This window comes from Mangifera indica, chromosome 11 (assembly GCF_011075055.1).
Source record: "Mangifera indica cultivar Alphonso chromosome 11, CATAS_Mindica_2.1, whole genome shotgun sequence".
Lineage (NCBI taxonomy): Eukaryota > Viridiplantae > Streptophyta > Magnoliopsida > Sapindales > Anacardiaceae > Mangifera > Mangifera indica.
In genome coordinates, this window is record NC_058147.1 from 7293493 (window position 1) to 7313972 (window position 20480).

At 32.2% G+C, this 20480-nt stretch overlaps 2 protein-coding genes across 9 annotated transcripts; both read left to right on the forward strand.

The window, feature by feature from the left end:
- Nucleotides 1–5436: 5436 nt before the first annotated feature.
- LOC123230097 (UPF0496 protein At1g20180-like) lies at nt 5437–7165 on the forward strand. Its single transcript, XM_044656217.1, has 2 exons — nt 5437–5919; nt 6013–7165. Exons 1-2 carry the CDS (start codon nt 5880–5882, stop codon nt 7053–7055), a joined length of 1083 nt encoding a protein of 360 aa, XP_044512152.1. The 5' UTR covers nt 5437–5879; the 3' UTR covers nt 7056–7165.
- Nucleotides 7166–9918: 2753 nt separating this feature from the next.
- Nucleotides 9919–20235, forward strand: LOC123229983 (sterol 3-beta-glucosyltransferase UGT80B1-like). Of its 8 annotated transcripts, none has more exons than XM_044656060.1 (15): nt 9919–10405; nt 11086–11426; nt 12079–12227; nt 12829–13074; nt 13633–13744; nt 13889–14059; nt 14348–14411; nt 14612–14669; nt 14770–14947; nt 16097–16233; nt 16559–16661; nt 17467–17543; nt 18186–18233; nt 18386–18535; nt 18716–19209. In XM_044656060.1, the coding sequence occupies exons 2-15, from the start codon at nt 11165–11167 to the stop codon at nt 18917–18919; spliced, it is 1959 nt and encodes a 652-aa protein (XP_044511995.1). In that variant the 5' UTR covers nt 9919–10405; nt 11086–11164; the 3' UTR covers nt 18920–19209. The 8 variants fall into 8 exon arrangements, with proteins under 8 accessions (XP_044511995.1, XP_044511994.1, XP_044511991.1 ...); XM_044656059.1 differs by lacking the exon at nt 9919–10405 and adding an exon at nt 10431–10834; XM_044656056.1 differs by lacking the exon at nt 9919–10405 and adding an exon at nt 19695–20235 and having other exon boundaries at nt 10843–11426; nt 18716–18953.
- Nucleotides 20236–20480: the final 245 nt, after the last annotated feature.

Sequence of the window (20480 nt, forward strand, 5' to 3'; positions counted from 1 at the left end):
TGTCACACCCAAAGTTTAATGTAAATGAAAGGTTTTATCCATCAACTTTTAAAAATTAAAAATCTCACCTATAACTCAACCTATATTAAAAAATATACTGTTATTTCAATAATATTAATAAAAAATAAAAATTTAACTTTTTTCACCTTACTTTTGAAAAATAATAATTTTTTCTAATGTTTTTAAACATTGTTTCACTCCTACCTTAAGGGTTTTAGCTTTTAAAATAGGCCAAATGACTATTTTCCCACCTAAGGTTTGACGTTTTCTCAAGTTTTCACCCTTTAATTATGGAAACACCAAACACCCACCCATGACCAATTAGATTTAATAAAACCCTAACGGTGGCAAGGGTAAAATCGTCATTTTCTCTATAATATTAAAAATGAACTTAAATAGAATCTATTTTGCCCCCCTAAACTTTAAAAACTAAAATTTTTCCCTAGCCTAAGTTTTAAAAAATCGCAGTTTCACCCTAGGGTTTCTTTTTGAAATCTCCGGCGACATCTCCGGCTCCATTACCGACGGTCTCTCCCTCCCGAAACATCCTCTCCTTCCGACGATCTCTTTCCTCCCATTTGGACCCCCCATCGGAGTCGGAGAAGCCGTGGAAGACGAAGAACTTCGTCTTCCCAGTCGTCGTCGTCTTCATCTTCCAACTGCGATCGGGCTTAATCTTCGTCTTCATCTTCCAACTACGATGAAGAAAACTGCGATCATCGTCGTCAGATAATCTTCATCTTCATCCCAGACGACTTATCTCTGCGTCGGATGAGTAGTGCAAGAGTTTAGGGCGGTCGTCGGTGGAAGAGAAACCATCGAAAGGGAAAGATGGTCGGTGATGGCACCGGAGAGATAAACCCTAGGGGGGAAATGCGATATTTTCAAACCCTAAGGGGGGGGAATGTGATATTTTCAAACTTAGCTTAGGGAAAAAATGTTAGTTTTTAAACTTTTAAGGGGGAAAATGAGATTAAATTTACCACTGTTAGAGTTTTGTTAAATCTAACCGGCCATGGGTGGGTGTTTGGTGTTTTCATAGTTAAAGGGTGGAAACTTGAGAAATCATCAAACCTTGGGTGGGAAATAGTCGTTTGGCCTTTAAAATATTATCATTAATCTATTTTCATTGAATGTATCAGTCAACACTCTTTTTCTCTCAAATGACCTCTCTCTTTTTCTTTGATTTCTCGTCGGCTATCTATCTTTTATCTCTTCTATTTTGTCGATGGTTGTTGACAAAATGAAGTTGGGAATGAAGATAAAAGATGGTTCTGAAATCTTCTTTCTAAATAACGACGCTTCCAAAGGATTTGTCTAGATAACGAGTCTTGTGGCCAAGAGGTGAAGGGACTTTCATGGCAATCATTTAGGGTAGATTCGATAATCGTTGGATATGAAAATAATGGTTAGAGAAGTGAAACAAAAATCTAAATTTGGATAAAAAATATGATTTTTTAAAACTGAAAAACTTTAATAAAAATAAAATTATTAGTTTTTAAAACATAAAAAAATAATATAACAAATTATATATTTTTTTAATATTGTTATTGAAATAATAGTTTTACCCTCAAATTTAATTGAGTGTTTTAACTAAATTTGATATATGGGTAAGATTTTGGATTTGGAAAGTTGGTGGGTGGGAGTTTGATTTACATTAAACCTTTGGTGGGAAGAGTGTGGCATTTTTAACAGATTTTGGCCATTTATTAAACGATGGATGACAGAATGATTTTAATTTTGACTGGTTAAGTCAGGGCGTCGTGTCGATTTGGAATTGGTGTGTGGATTATTATCAATCGTTGGATCTGGGTGAAGTACCCACGGTGAAAAGCATGGTCCATGGATTAACCCGGCCCATTATCAATTCAATATGGGTCTCAAGGCCTGTGATGTGGCATCCTAACTTAGGATTTCGCAATTGACTATTCCAAAGATCGAGAGACTTAATGGCCGAAGGTCCTGTTGGTTGCATTCGTAAATTGGTGGTTAAAATTAATATAATTAATTAATTTTTTTAAATTTAAAAAATTAATCAATTTTTTATATTTAAAATTTTAAATATTTTATTTTTCTTAAAATTTCTTTCTTTTATCTATTTTGTTGTTGTTATTATTGGCTTAATTTCACTCTTTCTCTCTTTTCCTATGCATTTTTAGATGAAGAACACAAATATATCATCTTCGAAACGAAAATAATCGTTTTCATTATTGACAAAGATTATATCTTTATCATTAATAAAAATGATATTTTTTATTCGGAAATACATTAAAAAATAGGAGGGAAAGTGTAGTATTTATAGGAACGATTATTAAATATAAATTTCATTTAAGTGAGTTAATCAATTCAGTATGAAGGATATTACATTACTATTGTTATTTGCCAAATGGTAAACAAAATTAGTTGAATAAACTTGATTTCAATATTTATTTAGAACCATTAAATTTCACTTTATTTTTACTTACATTAGTTTCCAATTAAAACCATAATTGGATTAGATTAGATTAGATTAAACTAAATTAAATTAAAACTTTAAACCAAAATGATTGATGAGAAAAGAACAAAATTAATTAGATTAATTATATGGTCGAAATGAAGAGATTGGATTTCGTTAACGTGGCGTGTCTTGCACTCATTTGATTAATTGATGTAACATGGCCGAAAGTATCAGTGAATTAAGAAGAAGCAAGAAATTTCAACCGTTCGTACTGAATTTTCGCCGCTGCTAAACTCAACCCCCCACATTGGAGAAATTATAAAACTTGGTAAGGATTCTGAATTTAAATTAATCGGATTTAGAACTAATATAAATAAATAAATAAGGTTAATTTTAATTATCTCCATATTGAGATTTCTTTTTATTTAAGTTTGAATACAGCAGAAATTTGAATTGTTGTGGACAACGAACTCAGTCGCTCACACTCTACAATATTCTGGAAAATAAAATGTTATCATTATGAAGAGATGGGCCTTATTGATGTGTACAAGCAATAATATTATTGAGGGAAAATGACTATTTCCCACGCAAATTTTATCCCAATCTCAAATTCACACTTACGAGAGATAAAAAAACCTAAACTCTCACCCATAGTCAAACTATCATTCAAATTTTCAATTAGAGATAAGAGTAAAATCATCATTTTACCTATAAACTTTAAAACTTTAAAATTTTTATTATTTTCCCCCTCCAAGTTTTAAAAACTAATCTTTAACTCATTTTTAAAGTTTGAAAAATTTATATTTCACCCCTAGGGTTTACTTCATTCTCTGACCACCATCGACGACCAACACTTTTCACCGATCTCCCATCTTCGGTTACAAAGGATGACGAAGGATGACGAAAAGTCGTTCAAATCTAAAAGAACATACGAAGGACGACATTTCATTGTCTTTCATCATCTAGGTGGTGCGACGAAAAGAGATCTCATTATCGCATCATTGCAGTCTCACCAGAAGAAAGGAGGAGACCGGAGACGATGTCGGAAGATAAAGTTGAAAAGTAAGAGTGAAATTGCTGTTTTTGAAAGTTATGAGGGGCGACTAAGTTTGAAAAATATGAAAACCTTAGGTTTGAGGGTGAAAATGTTATTTTTTAAAGTTTTAAAACTTTAAGTAAAGTTGAGATGTTAAGTTTCTAAAACCTGGAGGGAGTAATAAACTTTATAACTTTTAATATAAACAATAAAATAATTATTTTACCCCTTTTTTTAATAGAAAAAAATTAACAGAAGTTTGGCTATGGATGGAAGTTTGAGCTTGTTATCTCTCGTGGGTGTGGGTCGAGATTGGGCTAAAATTTGGGTGAAAAACAATAATTTATAAATATTTTATAGACTTTTAAAATTATGAAAATAAAAAAATTTATTTTAAGGTAATACCTAATAATTTACTTAATCCTTAAACATATAATAACAAACATGCTTATTTTATTTCAAAAATCTATATCTTAATTCTGGTTAATTTAGGTAATTTTATTTGATGATAAACATTTGACAAAATGTTTACTTGATTAAAAATAATTATTTGAATTAATTTACCTTGTTTCTCACAAAATTGAGATTAGGGATGATAAAAGAAGGGGTGTGATCGAATATCTTATTTTTCGTCCCCACATGAGATATTAATCTTCCTCCGTAAACTATCTTTGTTGTGGGGATGAAAAAAAATTTCTGTCTCTTATTTGTAGAAAAAAATCTCTTCCTCATCTTTTAGCTGTGAGAAAAAAATCTCTTCCTCTCATACCTTCTAAATAAACTAATATAAACAAATTAAATAATAAAATTAACTAAAATTAAAACAAACTCACTATTTTAAATGTCAGGAATAAAATATATTAACCACTTTAATTTGCATAAACTAAATAAATAAATAAATTTAAAACTATAAGAATATGTTAATATTTTAAATAAATATATTAATATAAAATCACAGGATTGGGATGATGATAGATACAAGGTAAGACACATATGTATCCTTGTCATTATATTTTTCTCTACTTTTGTTAGGGATTCCCTTCTCCATTAGAGTAAAGGTAAGGCGAACAACTTAAATTCGGGCCAAATTTGTCATATGATCTAATTGAAATATCTATTCACTTCTCCTTTGCATAGGTTGAATATTAATTCTTCAAGAGAGAGATTGATTGCTTGCATACATGGCTTTATCTCTTCTCAACCTGTTAGTTCTTTGAATGTGTTAATTTTCTCGTGCATGATTCATGAAAACTATATATTATAAGCTCCACATTTGTATATATCATATACATCAACAGACCCCTTGTTTATTCAAAAAAAAAAAAAAAAAAGACTTTAGTAATATTTAAGACACTAATTCACAGCAGAAAAACATGAGGGTTGTTAGGAAGATCGGCTTCTCCTTCTCCCTTTACACTTTCCAGGTTGTCTTCTCCTGCAACCAAACCTCAATCTTCCTTTTAACTGTTCTCCAAACGAAACCCAACTATATACCAGGAGAATTATTGCCTTTTATGCCCTTGTAATTTATTATTTTGTTTGCCATTTTTCTATAAAAATTCATGGCTACACCATGAAGATAGATGTTAAATAAGGTTGGAGACCCGTAAAAGGAAATTAAATTATTAATAACATTTATTGAGGATGACGAAAGTGATATTGATAGATACTAGCTTGTTGGTTTCCCATATCTAACATGTAACTCAACATTAAACTTATATAATCAAGCTCATAGAATTTAGTCAATGATCATAAAATGATCGATGGAAGTAAAGGAAGAGTTTATATATATATATATATATATATATATATATATATATATATATATATATATATATATATATATATATATATTATGTATGTGATTAGTATGAAGGGTAGTATGGTAATTGCATGCCATACTTGCAAAGGAGGAAAACATCGGTGGCCTCATACCAAGTAGTTTACAAAATCTTGCAACAATGTAACGACGACAAGTTACATGCATAATGAAGGCCAAGACACAATAGAGGAGGCTAGAAGAGCAATAAAGGAACGTTCTTCACCAAATAATCAGCAATAAAGCTTGTAAATTAGCAAATATTGGATAAACAAGTAAATCTTTTTTCTTTTTCCCTTCTTCTTCATCAGATTAGGGTTTTTATAGCTTATCCAAAATATTTCTGTAGCTTCAAATACAATTCTTAAACCACCGTTTGGATAGGCTTTATGCATATAAACCAAACAAAATCCTTAATTCAGCTGATAAAAGTTGATGATCTTGATAATCAATAGCTCTTTAAACCTTTCTGGTTCTTCCTTTCCTTTTTAAATCTTATAAAGAATCTACCTGGGTTTCTGAATTTCTCCTTGAATTTTTTAGAACTGTTGAGTTTTTGTTCCTGTAAAATTCAGATAGAACTCAAGATGTGGGGAAAACTTAGAGCTGCAAAATTCAAAAAATCTGGTATGTTGAAATATTTATCTGATCATGTATACATGCATATATATGTATCTTATATTATATATAGTTAAATGGAAATTTTACTATGAATTTCAGATGATGACAAAAAGGGAGTACGCTTGAATGTGAACGAAGAATATGTTAGTGCATTAAGAACAAAATCTTATGCAGAATTCTTCTCAAAAGCTCAATTATTGGTCAACGACGAGCCTTCTTCTCCATCTTATTGCCACAAAAAGTTTTCAGAAATCCTCCTGGAACCTGATCAAGAGACGATCTCGAGCCTTCTGGAATCGGCTATTCTTTCAAAACTGCCTGACCTGAAGAGCCTCGTGCTTAATTATTTTGACATAAGCGCTGAAGCTTCAATTATTTGCGCCCATCTTCTCAAGAAAATCGGCCGTATCCAATGCCAATATCGGTTCATTCAATGCGCACTCGACTCCATTGAAGACTACTATTATTCTCCGGAAAAAGTCCCTTCGATCTTCTCCAAGCTGAACTCGTTCGTTATACTAAACAATCCGCTTTCCAATCCGAATAAAACCGACTTCAATCTCATTCACGAGAAGTACTCAGCAGTGTTGCACCATTTAAAATCGAAAAGAAAAAAGATTACTCGGAAAATCAAGCTGATCAAGTATGCAAATAAAGCAACACGAATTTGCATAACCGCAGCTTGCAGCCTAATCGCTGTCACAGCGGTCGTTCTTGCGGCACATACCCTTACGGCCTTTCTCATGGGGCCAGTGCTGTTCAGCTTCCCGGCGAAGTGTTTCCGGATAAAGCAATTCAGCTTCAAATTCTTAAGGAGCAGATTCCTGACAAAAGTTCGAGAGCAGATCGATGTGGCGGCCAAAGGGACTTATATTTTGAACAGGGATTTTGACACGATGGGGAGACTTGTTGAGAGGCTTCACGATGAAATTGAACACAATAAGGCGATGGTTAAATTCTGTTTGGATAGGAAAGATGATAAATTTTGTTTGCATTTGGTGAAGGAGATTAAGAAGAGCCATGTTGGATTTCAGAAGCAAGTTGAAGAGCTTGAAGAACATGTTTATTTGTGCCTTGTTACTATCAATCGGGCAAGGGCTCTTGTCATTAAGGAAATGATGATAAGTTACTCATCCATCTAATGAGATGAAAATTCGAAGTTGATTAACTAATTGATTAGTTATTGTAAATTTTATTAAATTACTTTTTGTATATTATAAGTATGTATTATATAATTTTAATTTTTTATTAATTTTTATAATTTATTATTCCTTTTTATAAATAATTCAAATCAAGTTTTTATGTGGTAAAAACTCGAATCTAATTTTTCTTCAAAAATTTTAATACTTGTAATGGATCGGGCTTCTATGCATTCATAAACCGAAACCCAACTTAGTAGCTCTTGCAACATTGTGTGTTTTTTTCCTTTCTTTATTATTTTCCTAATTGGGTTAATATTTTAATTTATAATTTTTCAAAAAATGGCATAAACAAGATATGATTGATTTTGAAAGTTCAAACAGATTATTGAAAATGATTTGGTGCTGCCAGCCCATACCAACAAAATTCAATGAATTATTACCTTTTGAATTTCAAATTTTATTTCATAAATGGGCATTAATAGATTGTGACAACGACATTTATAGTTGTCCATTGATCATAATCATAAATTTTTTAATATAATTTAACAATATAAATAATATATTATTATATAATTAATTTTTTTAAAATTAAAAATAAAATAATATTTATTTATATAATAATATATTATCTATTTATTTAAATTATATATAAAAAATATGTATATATAATATTATTTTTTATATTTATATAAATAACATTTGTAATTGTTAATTATAAGTTAGCGTAAATATTAATAATGAGGCAAAATATATTTTTTTCTATCCTAACATTATGGACCAATTTTGACCATTAGATTTGTTAACTTATTTTCTTATGTTACCAAACAAACTAATAATTAAAATTAGAGCAATGAAACCGGGTGAATATAATGGGTTAGAAATCTTATCATTATATTAATGGAAACTATTTATATATTTAATTAAATAAGTTTAACTCTTATTTGGTAAGGATATCATTATGTTTGGGCATAATTTAGTTCAAAGTATAAAATTGGATCAAACTATTAGAAAATTATAATTTGGTTTAGTTTATAAAATGGTTAGGTTTGAATTGACAAATTTTTTAAAAACAGTTTTCAGTTTAGGTTATTATTTGGGTGATTTTCAAATGAATCAAATTATAAACCGTATTTTGTAAAATACACATATAATTACATATGATATAATTTTTTAATAAACAATTAGGAGTATAACATTTTTTATATTTATTTTATCATTTGTTTACATGTGTATTATATATATATATATATATATATATATATATATATATATATATATATATATATATATATATATATATTATATGTTTATCTTATATTTTAAAAAATTATAATTCAATTTATTTAATTAAATAACATATATGAAAAAATAAATAATTTTATTATATTTAAACTGTAATTAAAATCAAATCATACTATATTTCTTTTGTTTGATTTAAAATTTTAAATAGTTTATTTAATTTAATTTAATATAATTTTTTTTTTAAAGTGTATTAAATCAAATTGTGCATACTGGACAACATTAAAACAAGAAGTCCGCCAAAGAGGCTCCCTATAGGGATAGCAACAGAGAGAGGCGAGGAGAGGATCTCAATCCCCTTCCCGTTACGAGGATAAAAATGATTTCTCCATCCCCTCCTTATAAAGAAAAATCTCCTCTCCATCCTCTTCTCATCCCCGTGAGAAAAAATCTCATCCTCATATCCACAAGAAAAAAATCTCTTTTTTATATTTTTTAAACACAATATAAATATATTAAATAATAAAATTAAGTAAAATTAAAATCAATCTACTATTTCAAATATAATAAATATAATATATTAACCACTTTAATATGTATAACAAAAACCTAAATAAATTTAAAAAATCTAAATTTATAAAAATATATTAATATTTTAAATAAATATATTAATATAAAGGGACGAAGATAGAGATGGGGATGACGACGGGGACAGAGGTGGTGGTGGGGGGGGGGGGGGGGCAAGGTAAGATAGGGAGGGAACATATATATCTCTGTTCTCGATTACAAAATTTTTTTTATTCTCGTATCCATCTATTTCTCTGTTTTTATCAGAAAATCCCTTCTTTATTAAGATTAAAGATGGTCAAAACCCCTAAAATTGAATCAAAATTGCCATCCCTAGCTCCCTACTGTCCCAAGATTGCTTACTTTAGAAGATTTAATTATTTTAATTAATTCAGATTATATACAATTAACAAATACGTTTCACATTTATTTTTATGTAAAATCTACATATATTTTAATAATTTCAAATATAAAATTAAAAAGTTATAGTTAATGACGTTAGTTTGACTACTAAATGGGGAATTGACACTTTTAGTGACACCACTCCACTTTTTGACCCTTCCATTTGTCAAAAATATCTTGATTCTAATAAAATGAATGCTTTTCATCTTCAAGCCTTTTTCCCTGTGTTTTTGTATTTATTGTCGCTTTTTGTCATAAAAATAAATAAATTGTTATATATAATTCAAATTGGATTGGAAGACTTGGCAGATTATTATTGTTTAATTGTATATATTGATTATATTATTTATTTGATCGAGGGTTTTATAATAAATTTATGAATTATAATAAATATCTAGCTTAAAATTATAAAAAATATATATATTAATAAAAAATCATCTTAATAAAAATATATTTAAAAATTAATACTTAGATGGGAGAGAGTCCTTTGGCCTTTTACATACTGTTGTTGTTATTGTAAAGTTAGGATAATGTTCAAAGTTCAAATTTAATTAATCACTGTTAATTTAAGTGAGAATTTCCAGTATTGGAAAGGTCGTGAGTAATTAATTACCAAAATAATTGCACAAGTTAATCACATTTTCCCTCCAAGTTTTGGGAGGAAATTTTTTATCCGCAGATTTTGCAGACCTGACACTTTCACCAAACAGCGGCTGGGAAATTTGTTTTTGTCCTGGAGAAGACGGAGTGATCTTATGGCTTAAGGCACTAGCGAGTGGAGTATCAATTTCAAGAAGTTTATAATTTGCTATGTTGGCTGTGGGCCTGTGGCTGGCTCTGGTTTCCCATCTCATCATTCACCAACGATCTATTCCTCTGCACAACATAAGCCTTACAAATTTCCACCTTTTCTTCAACCTTTCTCTCGTTCCAACACATTTTTTATAATATCAATCTTTTCAGCAATATAAAATTCACTCCTTTGCACCCTTTAGAATTCCTTTCTCTGTTGTCTCTTCAACCGTGTCTTCCCGTTTTGAATCACAGTGATGAACCAAGTTTCATGCTAAAACTAAACTGCCCTATATTTTAAAAAGGGTTCTTTCAGTACTTCGGTTTCTGTTTTGTGAGCAATTTAAGAGGTTATTGTTTATTCTTTGTTTTTACTGTACAGCTGCATTCCTTCGTATCAATTCCAGCTGTCATGTTCTTTGTTTCATTCTTGTCGTGAAAAAAAGTGAAGCTTTACTTGTTTTTCTAGGTGATTCTTCGATTTGTCTTAGTGTTTAATGGTCTTTGAGTTTTGAGTTTTAGCTTCGCCTAACGTTCTAGAGGTTTGATTGACTGGAGGGTGTGCCGTTTTGTTTGTTTGCTTGATTGGGTAAAGTATATTTTAGCATTTGAATAAAGTTGATGATTCCGTTACTATATTTTTTGGACTTGGACGTGCCTTCACTTCGTCCAAATCTTTGAATTCTAATTCTGACTTCTGGGAAGTGGTCGTTGTAGTTCAACGTGTTTTAGTTTCTGGGGCCCGCTTGGTTTTACTTCTTGATTAAGGATCTGTGAAGGTGGGTTGAATATAAGAAATTTTTTTTGAAGGGTTTTGGATTTGTGAGTCTTTGCTGGTTGAGTCGGAGGGTTTGGATATGAATCTTTTCTGTTAAATTGTTCGTCTATTGAGGCTTGAGCTTTGATATTTGGCGAATTGAGATTGTTTAGCATTGTTAGAGGGCTTTAGAGCTGTTTGTTTGGTGATTTTAGTTCTTTACTCTAGTCTTGAGCATTTTGCGTTCTAATATTTGCTGTCAAATTTAAAAAGTCTGGTGCAGATTGAAAAAGTCGGGTTTTGTGGTAGTGCCCTGGTGGAGTTTAATTGTTGAAGTTGTGGTTCTGATGAAATGGGGAGTAATGGATTTGACCATCCATTGCAAGATTCAGGGAAGGGGGAAGGTTTAAGCCAGAGCAAGAAACTGAAGGATGTAGAGCAGACTGATGTGGCTGATACATCAATTAAAGTGGATTATTTGTCTTCAGAAGAAGATTACAGTGCAGGCTCATTTGATGAGGAAGAAAATCAGGGGACAAGTTCATCAAAGCAGCCATCAATTTTGGAGATTTTCGAGGCTAGAGACTGGAGTGTTAGTTCTTCACCTCGAATAGGTTAGTACCCAGCAACATTGAATTGTAGTTCCTTTTGTTCCTGTTCATGCATTAGCGCTTGTAAATGATGATGTCATCTTTCTTATAACACTTCATAATACCTTTTTCTTTCGATGAAAAATTAGGTATCAACAACTTACCTTATCAGTTAGATTCCAGCAATGAATACATTAATTTTAAATCATGGCTTAAAATGTGTTATGCTAAATTGGACTGAAGATCTATTACAGAACTATAGGATGTAATCTGGGTTGCATTTTTGGATATAGTTTTTTTGTTACTACTGCATCTGAGCTAAAAGAAAGTGACTGTAATCTTAGCCATATATAACTGTAGCACTGACATTATATTAATGTGATTAACTAGTAATTAGAACATAATATGATGGAGAATAGGGATTGCTTGTTTTGTGTGCTATATTCATCTCTAAGTTTGAGGTCACCTATTAGTATGATGGGAGTACTTTGTCGTCCTTTATTTAGGTTATTTTGGTAACAGTTTAAGCATTGAATCCGTCAGCTGTCTATATATTTTTTTTTTGGGTTAAATTTTGTATGTAAGGAATCCAGTAAATAGTTGAGGAATTTTTCATTTTCCTTTAATACAAAATTTATTAATATATGCACTGATGTCAAAGCATCTGTTCTTGAAGGCTTGGATCATTGCATTTCTTCACCTATAACTGCTTACAACAATTCACTAATTGATGATGATGGGATTTTATATTCAGGGTCCATGACAAAAAAGAAGATGGTACCATGGCATCACCTGAAATTGGATAGATTGTCAGAGCGTGAAAAGGTACAAAATTACATACATTGGATATATTTAATGCCCTTGCCTGTTAATGAGAACCTGAACAGTTAGATACAGAACTGCATGCATGAGACTCTGATTTTCCAGATGCCTGCCTATTCACAAACACTGGTTTATATTGTAGTATATATAAAATATTAACTTGTTCTTTATAGTTCGCAAAAATACATAGGGTTTGTTTGTGTAACTGCATATTGTGAATGCTTTTCCCTGTTTACTGCTTTTGGGAGTATGACATAGCCCTTGTTTTACAGCATTATACACCAATTTAGTGTGTCTGAAGAGTTCAAAGTTGTAGTTTTAGAAATACTATTGATTCATTGATCAATAACTGGGGCAACTGTGGCTGCATGGATATTTCTTTCCTTATTACAAAGTCCTGACTAACTTTGTTTTATCTCGAACCATTTGTTGTGGCCTTACTGTGAGCCACTCATCCTTTAATGTTATTAAGGAAGAGATAAATGATGTTTATCTTTTATTTTATTTCATTATTATCTTGCCTTAGTGTCTATGCTTGTGATTGTTTGAATTTCCTTTTCTTTCCTTTAATTGTTTATGATTTCTCCTTATCTTTTTCCTTCAGAAAAAGCTGATTGTGGAACTAGTCAGGATCCAAAATGATGGCACTGTTGAAGTTGATTTAAATAAAGGCGCACCTGTAGCTTCAGAATTATTAGAGTTTCAGCCTGTTGAAGTGCCACCTATCTCTTTTGCTGGTACCAGTTTTTATGAATCTAACAAATCAATTCCAAGATTGGAAATTGCCGTGCTTGTTGTGGGAACAAGAGGAGATGTACAACCGTTCCTGGCTATGGCCAAGAGACTTCAGGCATGTTTGACATAATTTATTTTTTTCATTGTTCTCTGCTTTGCTCTAATGTTATGTTCTCTTGTTACTTTTTCTTTTTCAAAGTTATGTTAAACCCTTTTTAACTCTTTTTTCTATGATATTCTGTTCTTATTTCACTGGTTTCTGACATCACATATACATATTCACAATTTAAGCAAATGACTTTTATGTTCCTAAAAGGATAGCTTTAATTTGATGTTGACTTCAGAGGATGTAGGATAGGGTGTGGTACAAGAAGTTCAGCTTCTTTTAAAATCATAGTACCATGAACACATATTTAGGTTACATATCAGGACTTCTACAGTGCTCTGGAAAAATAATTATCAATGAATGTGACTGTATTGTATGTATCCAGGAACCTATGTTTCAAAGGATATGCATATTATAGTTGATTTTCCGTTAGGTAATTTATAATTAAGAAGACCTAGGAATTACTTCATTGCAGTATTCTGCTCAATTTGATATCTTTTCGAATAAGTACTTTCTTTTTTCTTTTTGCTAGTATGTCATCTGACATGGTTCGTTGTTTGCTTTCAGGAGTTTGGACATCATGTTAGGTTGGCAACACATGCTAACTTCAGAAATTTTGTGAGGTCAGCTGGTGTAGACTTTTTTCCTTTGGGCGGTGATCCTCGGGTTTTGGCAGGATGTAAGGTCCTAATTAGGGAATATCCTTTGTTTTTTTTTTTTAAATCTTTGGGTGCAAATATACCTGTTTGTTATCAGGGAAGGGATCTCTTTCTAGGATCCATTTTTACTCATAGTTTCTTAGCTCTTATGATTTTCATTTTAGATATGGCTCGGAATAAAGGTTTGATCCCATCTGGACCAGGAGAGATATCAATACAAAGAAAGCAACTAAAGGCCATTATAGAATCTCTTCTTCCGGCTTGCACAGAGCCAGATATGGAAACTGGTGTGCCTTTTAGAGCTCAGGCAATTATTGCAAATCCTCCTGCTTATGGTGAGTTCTGGAAAATGCTTTGTTATTCTAATATTGTCATCATCCCTTTGAATCACTCATATGTTAATTTTTACAAGATATTTTAGAACTCTGAAATTTGATTAGATGTACATTTAGCTTGTGTTTCGGTTTTATGTGTTTTTCACATTCCTTTCAAATTAGAACTGGATAGTATTTGGGGAGGGCAAATGGTTTACTTTTTCTTCTCATTCAATAAAATTTTAATATATATATGTGTGTGTGTGTGTGTTTGTAACATTGAATTCCAACATGTTCTTTGGATTGCAGGGCATGCACATGTTGCTGAAGCTCTTGGCGTACCCCTTCACATCTTCTTCACAATGCCTTGGACGTGAGTTTGACTATCCTTGCTTGTTGATATACAAATTATATTGCTTTCTTAAAGCATAGAGTTTACTGTTTTAAATATCTAACATTTTAGAGTTGTGCAATTAAAGTGAGAAGGATACTGTTTCTGATAAGCATCTTACTTGTTATGTAAGTAAAACTTCATTCTTGTTATGCCTTCTTACTTCAATTTCCATTAGGCAGGCCAACTCATGAATTTCCTCATCCACTGGCACGGGTACCTCAAAGTGCTGGATATTGGGTATGTTAGTTTTATATGAATGATATCTTCTTTATTGGTTAAACCTTCTTACTTTCAGTGACAAATTGGCCTGTTCATTTTTGTCCTTTTCTGAATCCAGCTTTCATATATAGTAGTGGATTTACTGATATGGTGGGGCATAAGGAGTTATATTAATGACTTCAGGAAAAGGAAGTTGAAGCTTTCTCCTATTGCATACTTCAGTACATATCATGGATCAATAACTCATTTGCCAACGGGCTATATGTGGAGTCCTCATCTTGTGCCAAAGCCAAGTGGTAGGGATCCTATTTTTTCTATTTACATGAATGTTATGATGTGAAACTTGTTCATTCATACCATGCTGTCTTTCAACATTGTTCAACACAGTTATGTTACGTAAATATTGATCTACACCTTGCTCTAATCCATGTTGTATTTTCTACTTCATGCATAATCAATTGATGTCTGAATGAGTATCCCCTGATATTATGGTATTTAAATTTAGAATTATGCTGTCTTTTTTGCTTTATGCCTGAATCTTTTGATTAAGTAGCATATAGGAGAGTAACTTAGGGTGTGACATATTTCTTTGGCTGGTTCTATCTCTGATGGATGCAAGGTGCATTGACAAAACTAATTCACTATTAGATTTGTCTTATTTTATTGGACCTTTGAATTGGTCAACATTTTGCTTGCCAACACAGTCCAGTTTATCTCCTCCAGGTCTGGTTTAACAAGGTTCTAGCTTGATGGAATAATCTAACCTAAACCTGATTTTGTGTAGTTATATTATCACTGCAAATTTGCTACTCCAAACTTTTTTTGCTGTTTAAATACCTTCAAAGTTTAGTACTACAAATTGTGTTGCATAAAATCTTAATGTTATTATCATTCTAGACTGAGTTCCTTAATTGCTGAGAATTTGAATAGAGATAGTTGAATTTAGTGTCATTCTCAATATTTTCTCTTCACAGAAACATTATATCTATTTCTATTCGCCAAAAGAGTTGGACTTTTTAAATTGCAATCAACTTCATGTGTTCTTCAGAGATTCCTTTTGCAGTATGAATTAGTTACTTCTATTCAGGGCTGGATTCGAGCTCAAGTTACTCGTCAAATTTGCGAATTAAAAATTTTAATACAAAACGACGTCGTTTTGACCAATACGTATTAAAACGACGTCGTTTTAATAACGAATTAGTTAAGAGCTCGAACTCAAAACGAATTGAATTGAGTTCGAGCTTAGCTTCCACGAGCTCGAGCTCTACTATATGCAAACCGAGCTCGAGCTCGGCTCGGCTCGGCTCGAATCCAGCCCTGCTTCTGTTGATCAATTAAGCTTCTTCCCATCTAGGTGATTACTGTATGATTGTAAATGCCAGTGCAAATATTTCTGCCTTCTATATTATAGATTGGAAAAGTTGATTTCATTTAACTAATTGCAGACTGGGGGCCTCTAGTTGATGTTGTTGGATATTGTTTCCTAAACCTTGGGTCAGAGTATCAACCACGAGAAGAGTTTGTTCAATGGATTAAAACAGGCCCAGAACCTATATATATTGGATTTGGGAGCATGGTATTGGTGACCTCACTAAACTCATTGTGAATTGTTTGATATTGTGATGTGATTTCTGTCATCTACCATGGCTTCATGAAATCATTATTTTTTGTTAATTTTGATGAATATAATGAAGTTATTTCTAAACATCGGCATACCATATGTATCCCCAGCTGCTCTTTTATCATTTCTGAATTAAAAAACTCCTGGCCTGGCTTTGTATCTTGCACTCCACATTTGACAATCTGAATTTGCACATTTTTTTTTCATTTCTTACTGAATAGTTAATTACTCAAAGGACCGTCTGCATAATCATGTAATATTATTTCTTATTCCGCTTGCTTCTCAGCCTCTTGATGATCCTAAGAAAACTACTGACATTATATTAGAGGCACTAAAAGATACGGGACAAAGAGGAATAGTTGACCGAGGTTGGGGAGATCTTGGAAGTTGTAAGTAGTTTCCTTTTTGTTTACCATTGTGTTTTCCCCACCTATTGGTTTCTTGAATTCTCACTGCATGATTAAAGAATATATTGCCGATTGTAGTATTTGGGTTGATGAACCTCCAATTATGCAAAATACATTTTCTTTTCAGAATGGGTTAATTGTAAATTGCTTGTTGTGAGTAGAAAACCCCATTCAAATTGCTTTATCAGTAATAATTCTGTTTATTTCGATAAGCATTTTTCCTTTCATCTTTTATTTAAAGAAATCCCATTCAAATATGTTTTTAATAGTAACCATGGTATCAAAGCCTGGTTAACTACGTAGTCTTGTATTCGAATCTATTAGGACTTCAAGTGCAAGGTATGAAACTTGAAAATCATTATCGGAAAGTATGGACTTCTGGTGTAAGTTTTATATGGCTTTGTACTCTTTAATCTCAACAATTAGTTTTTGAGATGTGATTTTCTTGAGGTTCATATAAGAATCTTTCAATTCATTCATTAAATTCTGAAAAGGGTTTGTATGAAATCCATATGCTTTGAATAATACTTAAAAGTAACACGTGATTTCATTCCAATGTTTTGATGGTAATAATAGTAGTTTTCTATTGCTACATTGAACATTGTCAGTAATGAGAAATGTGTTTTTGTAATGATTGCAATGGCCAAGTATTTACATATGTTGGCTTTTCTGTAGTCATTTTTGCAATTATGTTTTAATTTTCTGTTTAAAATATAAGCACTATTTCTTTTTTCTATGAGAAATTGATCTGCATAATATCTGTTGCAAAATATTTCACACCGTGCAGTGACAGAAGTTCCTGATAATATTTTCCTTGTGGAGGACTGCCCTCACGATTGGTTGTTTCCTCAATGTTCTGCCGTGGTAAGTCTTCTGAACTTATGGTGAACTTTTTTATGTGGATGCATTTTACTTGTTAGAGAGTTTGGATAGCTGATATCACAGCCTATATTTAGTGGTAGAGGAAGAGCATGTGGCAATGGAGCATACACAATTTTGAATATAGACAGACCAAAGTATGAGCATGGTCCCTAAGTAACAAAAAATTAGCAGCAATTTTGAGAATTGTAAAATCCAATAAATGAATTCTTCTGAACATGAAAGCCAAAAAATAAATTATCTAGACTGTTGAGTGAGAATTGTGATTAGTCAACTTTTACATGGTGAAATAGAACGAATATCTATTCAAATGCTCTTTAGGTTCTTTCTTGATGTAAATACTGAAAAAAGTTCAACATAGAAGAAAAGAAAAGGAAAGAGCATATAAATTTATCAACCTGTTGGAATCTGGTTGCAAGATTTACTTGTTCTGAGTTTTTCTTTTTGATTTCACTAGGCATTAGAATTAAGGTTAGGAATGTGAAGGCTGATGAGCACCCCCCCTTTTCCTCCCTGTTTCTGCCACTGATGTTGAGTTTTTTCTTAGAGCATTCTTACATGAATTTTCTATAATTATGCTCATAAAATCCCATTAACATTGAAACTATATTGCCCCAATATATGCAGGTTCATCATGGTGGTGCTGGAACGACAGCAACAGGATTAAGAGCTGGGGTAACATTCTTTTCACTTTTCCATTTGTACTTGATTGCATTTATGAATAGATCTTTTAGACTGTTTGATTGCAACTGGTTATTAGGTAGGTGGAATAACTGATTGCCTTTTCACTGGTAGGTTTTGTCTAACTTAAAACTTGTGTATTACAGTGTCCAACAACTATAGTTCCTTTCTTTGGAGATCAGTTCTTTTGGGGTGATAGGATAAAGGACAGAGGGCTTGGACCTACACCGATACCAATATCTCAACTTAGCATTGAAAATCTTTCAAATGCCATAACATTTATGCTACAGCCAGAGGTATTGTTGCATATTGCATTGAGTGACTTTTTATTTTATTTTTGGGTGCTATTTGAGAACCATTATTAATACATAATGTATAGTTTACCTTTTTGTTTTCATGAACTTAGAAGCGATAGTTGAAATACGCTTCAATACTTGAAAGAAGTTTTGTCTCTGTACTAGACTTTGATTTTCCAGGTGAAATCTCGAGCAATGGAGTTGGCAAAGTCAATAGAGAATGAAGATGGAGTGACAGCTGCAGTTCATGCATTTCATTGGCATTTACCTCCTGAACTACCACTGCCTCCTCCATCACTGGAAAGAGACAATAATCCAAATCCTGTCCAGTGGTTCTTTATTCAAATTGGAAGGTGGTGCTGTCAGCCTTGTGGTGGTGTGTAAACTTCATAGAGAACTTATAGCGTGATATATTTAGGTATTTTTTTCTCAATTATTTCATTGCTATCATTTTAGTTAAGTTATTCGTTCATTTCATTGGCAGTTCTTTTCTATTGGCCTCAATTTTTTCATGTGTCGCTTATAATCAAAGAGACCCGATTGTTTAATAGAGGAGAAAAATATAGAAGTGCATAGCAGTGTAGATTTTTCTCAAAATATTAATAACAATATAGTGTTTCTTGCATCTTTATTTGTGTAATGTAAATCTGAAGTCCTAAGGGCTTGATTTTTCATATCTACAAATCGGTTGTTCCATTTTACATGCTTTCTACCATTTAACGTCCACTGCTGGTGGAGAATTCTGCATCTGACTGGTATAACCATTAGTTAGATACTCTAAGAACATTATCGAGTGAAGAATGTTCAGAAGTGATATATCGTGTGAGTTGCTGATAGGTTCCTGGGAAGGCCACTCCAGACCTCTGTGACTGCTCTCTGGTTTCCCCTCCAAGATCAATGCTCAAGCCAACTCAATCATCACAGATGCATGCAACAAAATTATATGAATGCCCCATGGATCTGTGATATTGTCACACCTGAGGTCCCATTTGGCACAAATCCATGCCCTTGAAATTGCCACACTTGATGTGTGTCTTTATATGATTGAATGTTTTTTAATTTTTATTTCAAAATTATCGAATAACATCAAGTGTATATCCATGTGTATATTCAAAATGAATGCACATAGTTTTATTAATTACTTTTATGCGAATTTCAGTGTGTGGTTGGGTATGGCTGTTGGGGTCATGTGGCTTGTCAGTGGCATAAACCCATAATTTATGTACTCTATTTTCATAACTATAGCGTCCTGCAAGAGGAATATCATATGGTTTCTGCAATTCAAAGTTGTGGTCTGTTAAGGGAACCTGGGTGGACCCTTTCGCAGGATCGACAGCAGCACAAAGTTTGAAGTCATTCAAAGAGCATGCAAGCAGCAGGAAAGCGAGGAGGCCATAGAAGTAAGAAGGTTTCATTGTCATGAAATATTATGAAACAATTAAAGGCTTCGTGAGTTGCTGTTACAATTCGCTTCCCGAAGAAATATTTACAGGCTGTTACCATGTCAGATTGGCCACCTCCAGACAACATTGGAGCCTTAGTTGTTGCCCTAAATCATTCAATAACGTTAAGTTCAAGTTATTATTTCCCCATGGATGTGTTTTGGATACTGTGAAAAGTTTATGTTTAACGATATTCTTAATGCCTGTGTTGTTGAAAATTGGATTTGGCAACATAAATAAGAAGTTTATTTCATCTTTTGTAGTATGTTTTTGATGCAGGTTACGAATCTTGCAGTGATTGCTTTCAGGGTGACCACAGCAAGAAATTTTGGCTAATATGAACGAGCCGAGGGACAATAGTTGACATTCAACAATAGTTTCATGGATTAGCTTATAGTTTATTGTCTTTGTCATGCAAAATAGATTCACATTTTATCATACTGCACCCATCCACAGTAGTTGAGAGTTTTTATTTAGTTTCAATTGATTAGCTTATAGTTTAT

Excerpts from the sequence above, each read along its gene's own strand:
- LOC123230097 (XM_044656217.1), top strand. The coding sequence starts at position 5,880 with ATGTGGGGAAAACTTAGAGCTGCAAAATTCAAAAAATCTG. Across the intron at positions 5,920-6,012 it reads TGCAAAATTCAAAAAATCTG|ATGATGACAAAAAGGGAGTA; the intron begins GTATGTTGAAAT and ends TATGAATTTCAG.
- LOC123229983 (XM_044656060.1), top strand. The coding sequence starts at position 11,165 with ATGGGGAGTAATGGATTTGACCATCCATTGCAAGATTCAGGGAAGGGG. Across the intron at positions 14,412-14,611 it reads TTCTTCACAATGCCTTGGAC|GCCAACTCATGAATTTCCTC; the intron begins GTGAGTTTGACT and ends TCCATTAGGCAG. Across the intron at positions 16,662-17,466 it reads TTGGGGAGATCTTGGAAGTT|TGACAGAAGTTCCTGATAAT; the intron begins GTAAGTAGTTTC and ends CACACCGTGCAG.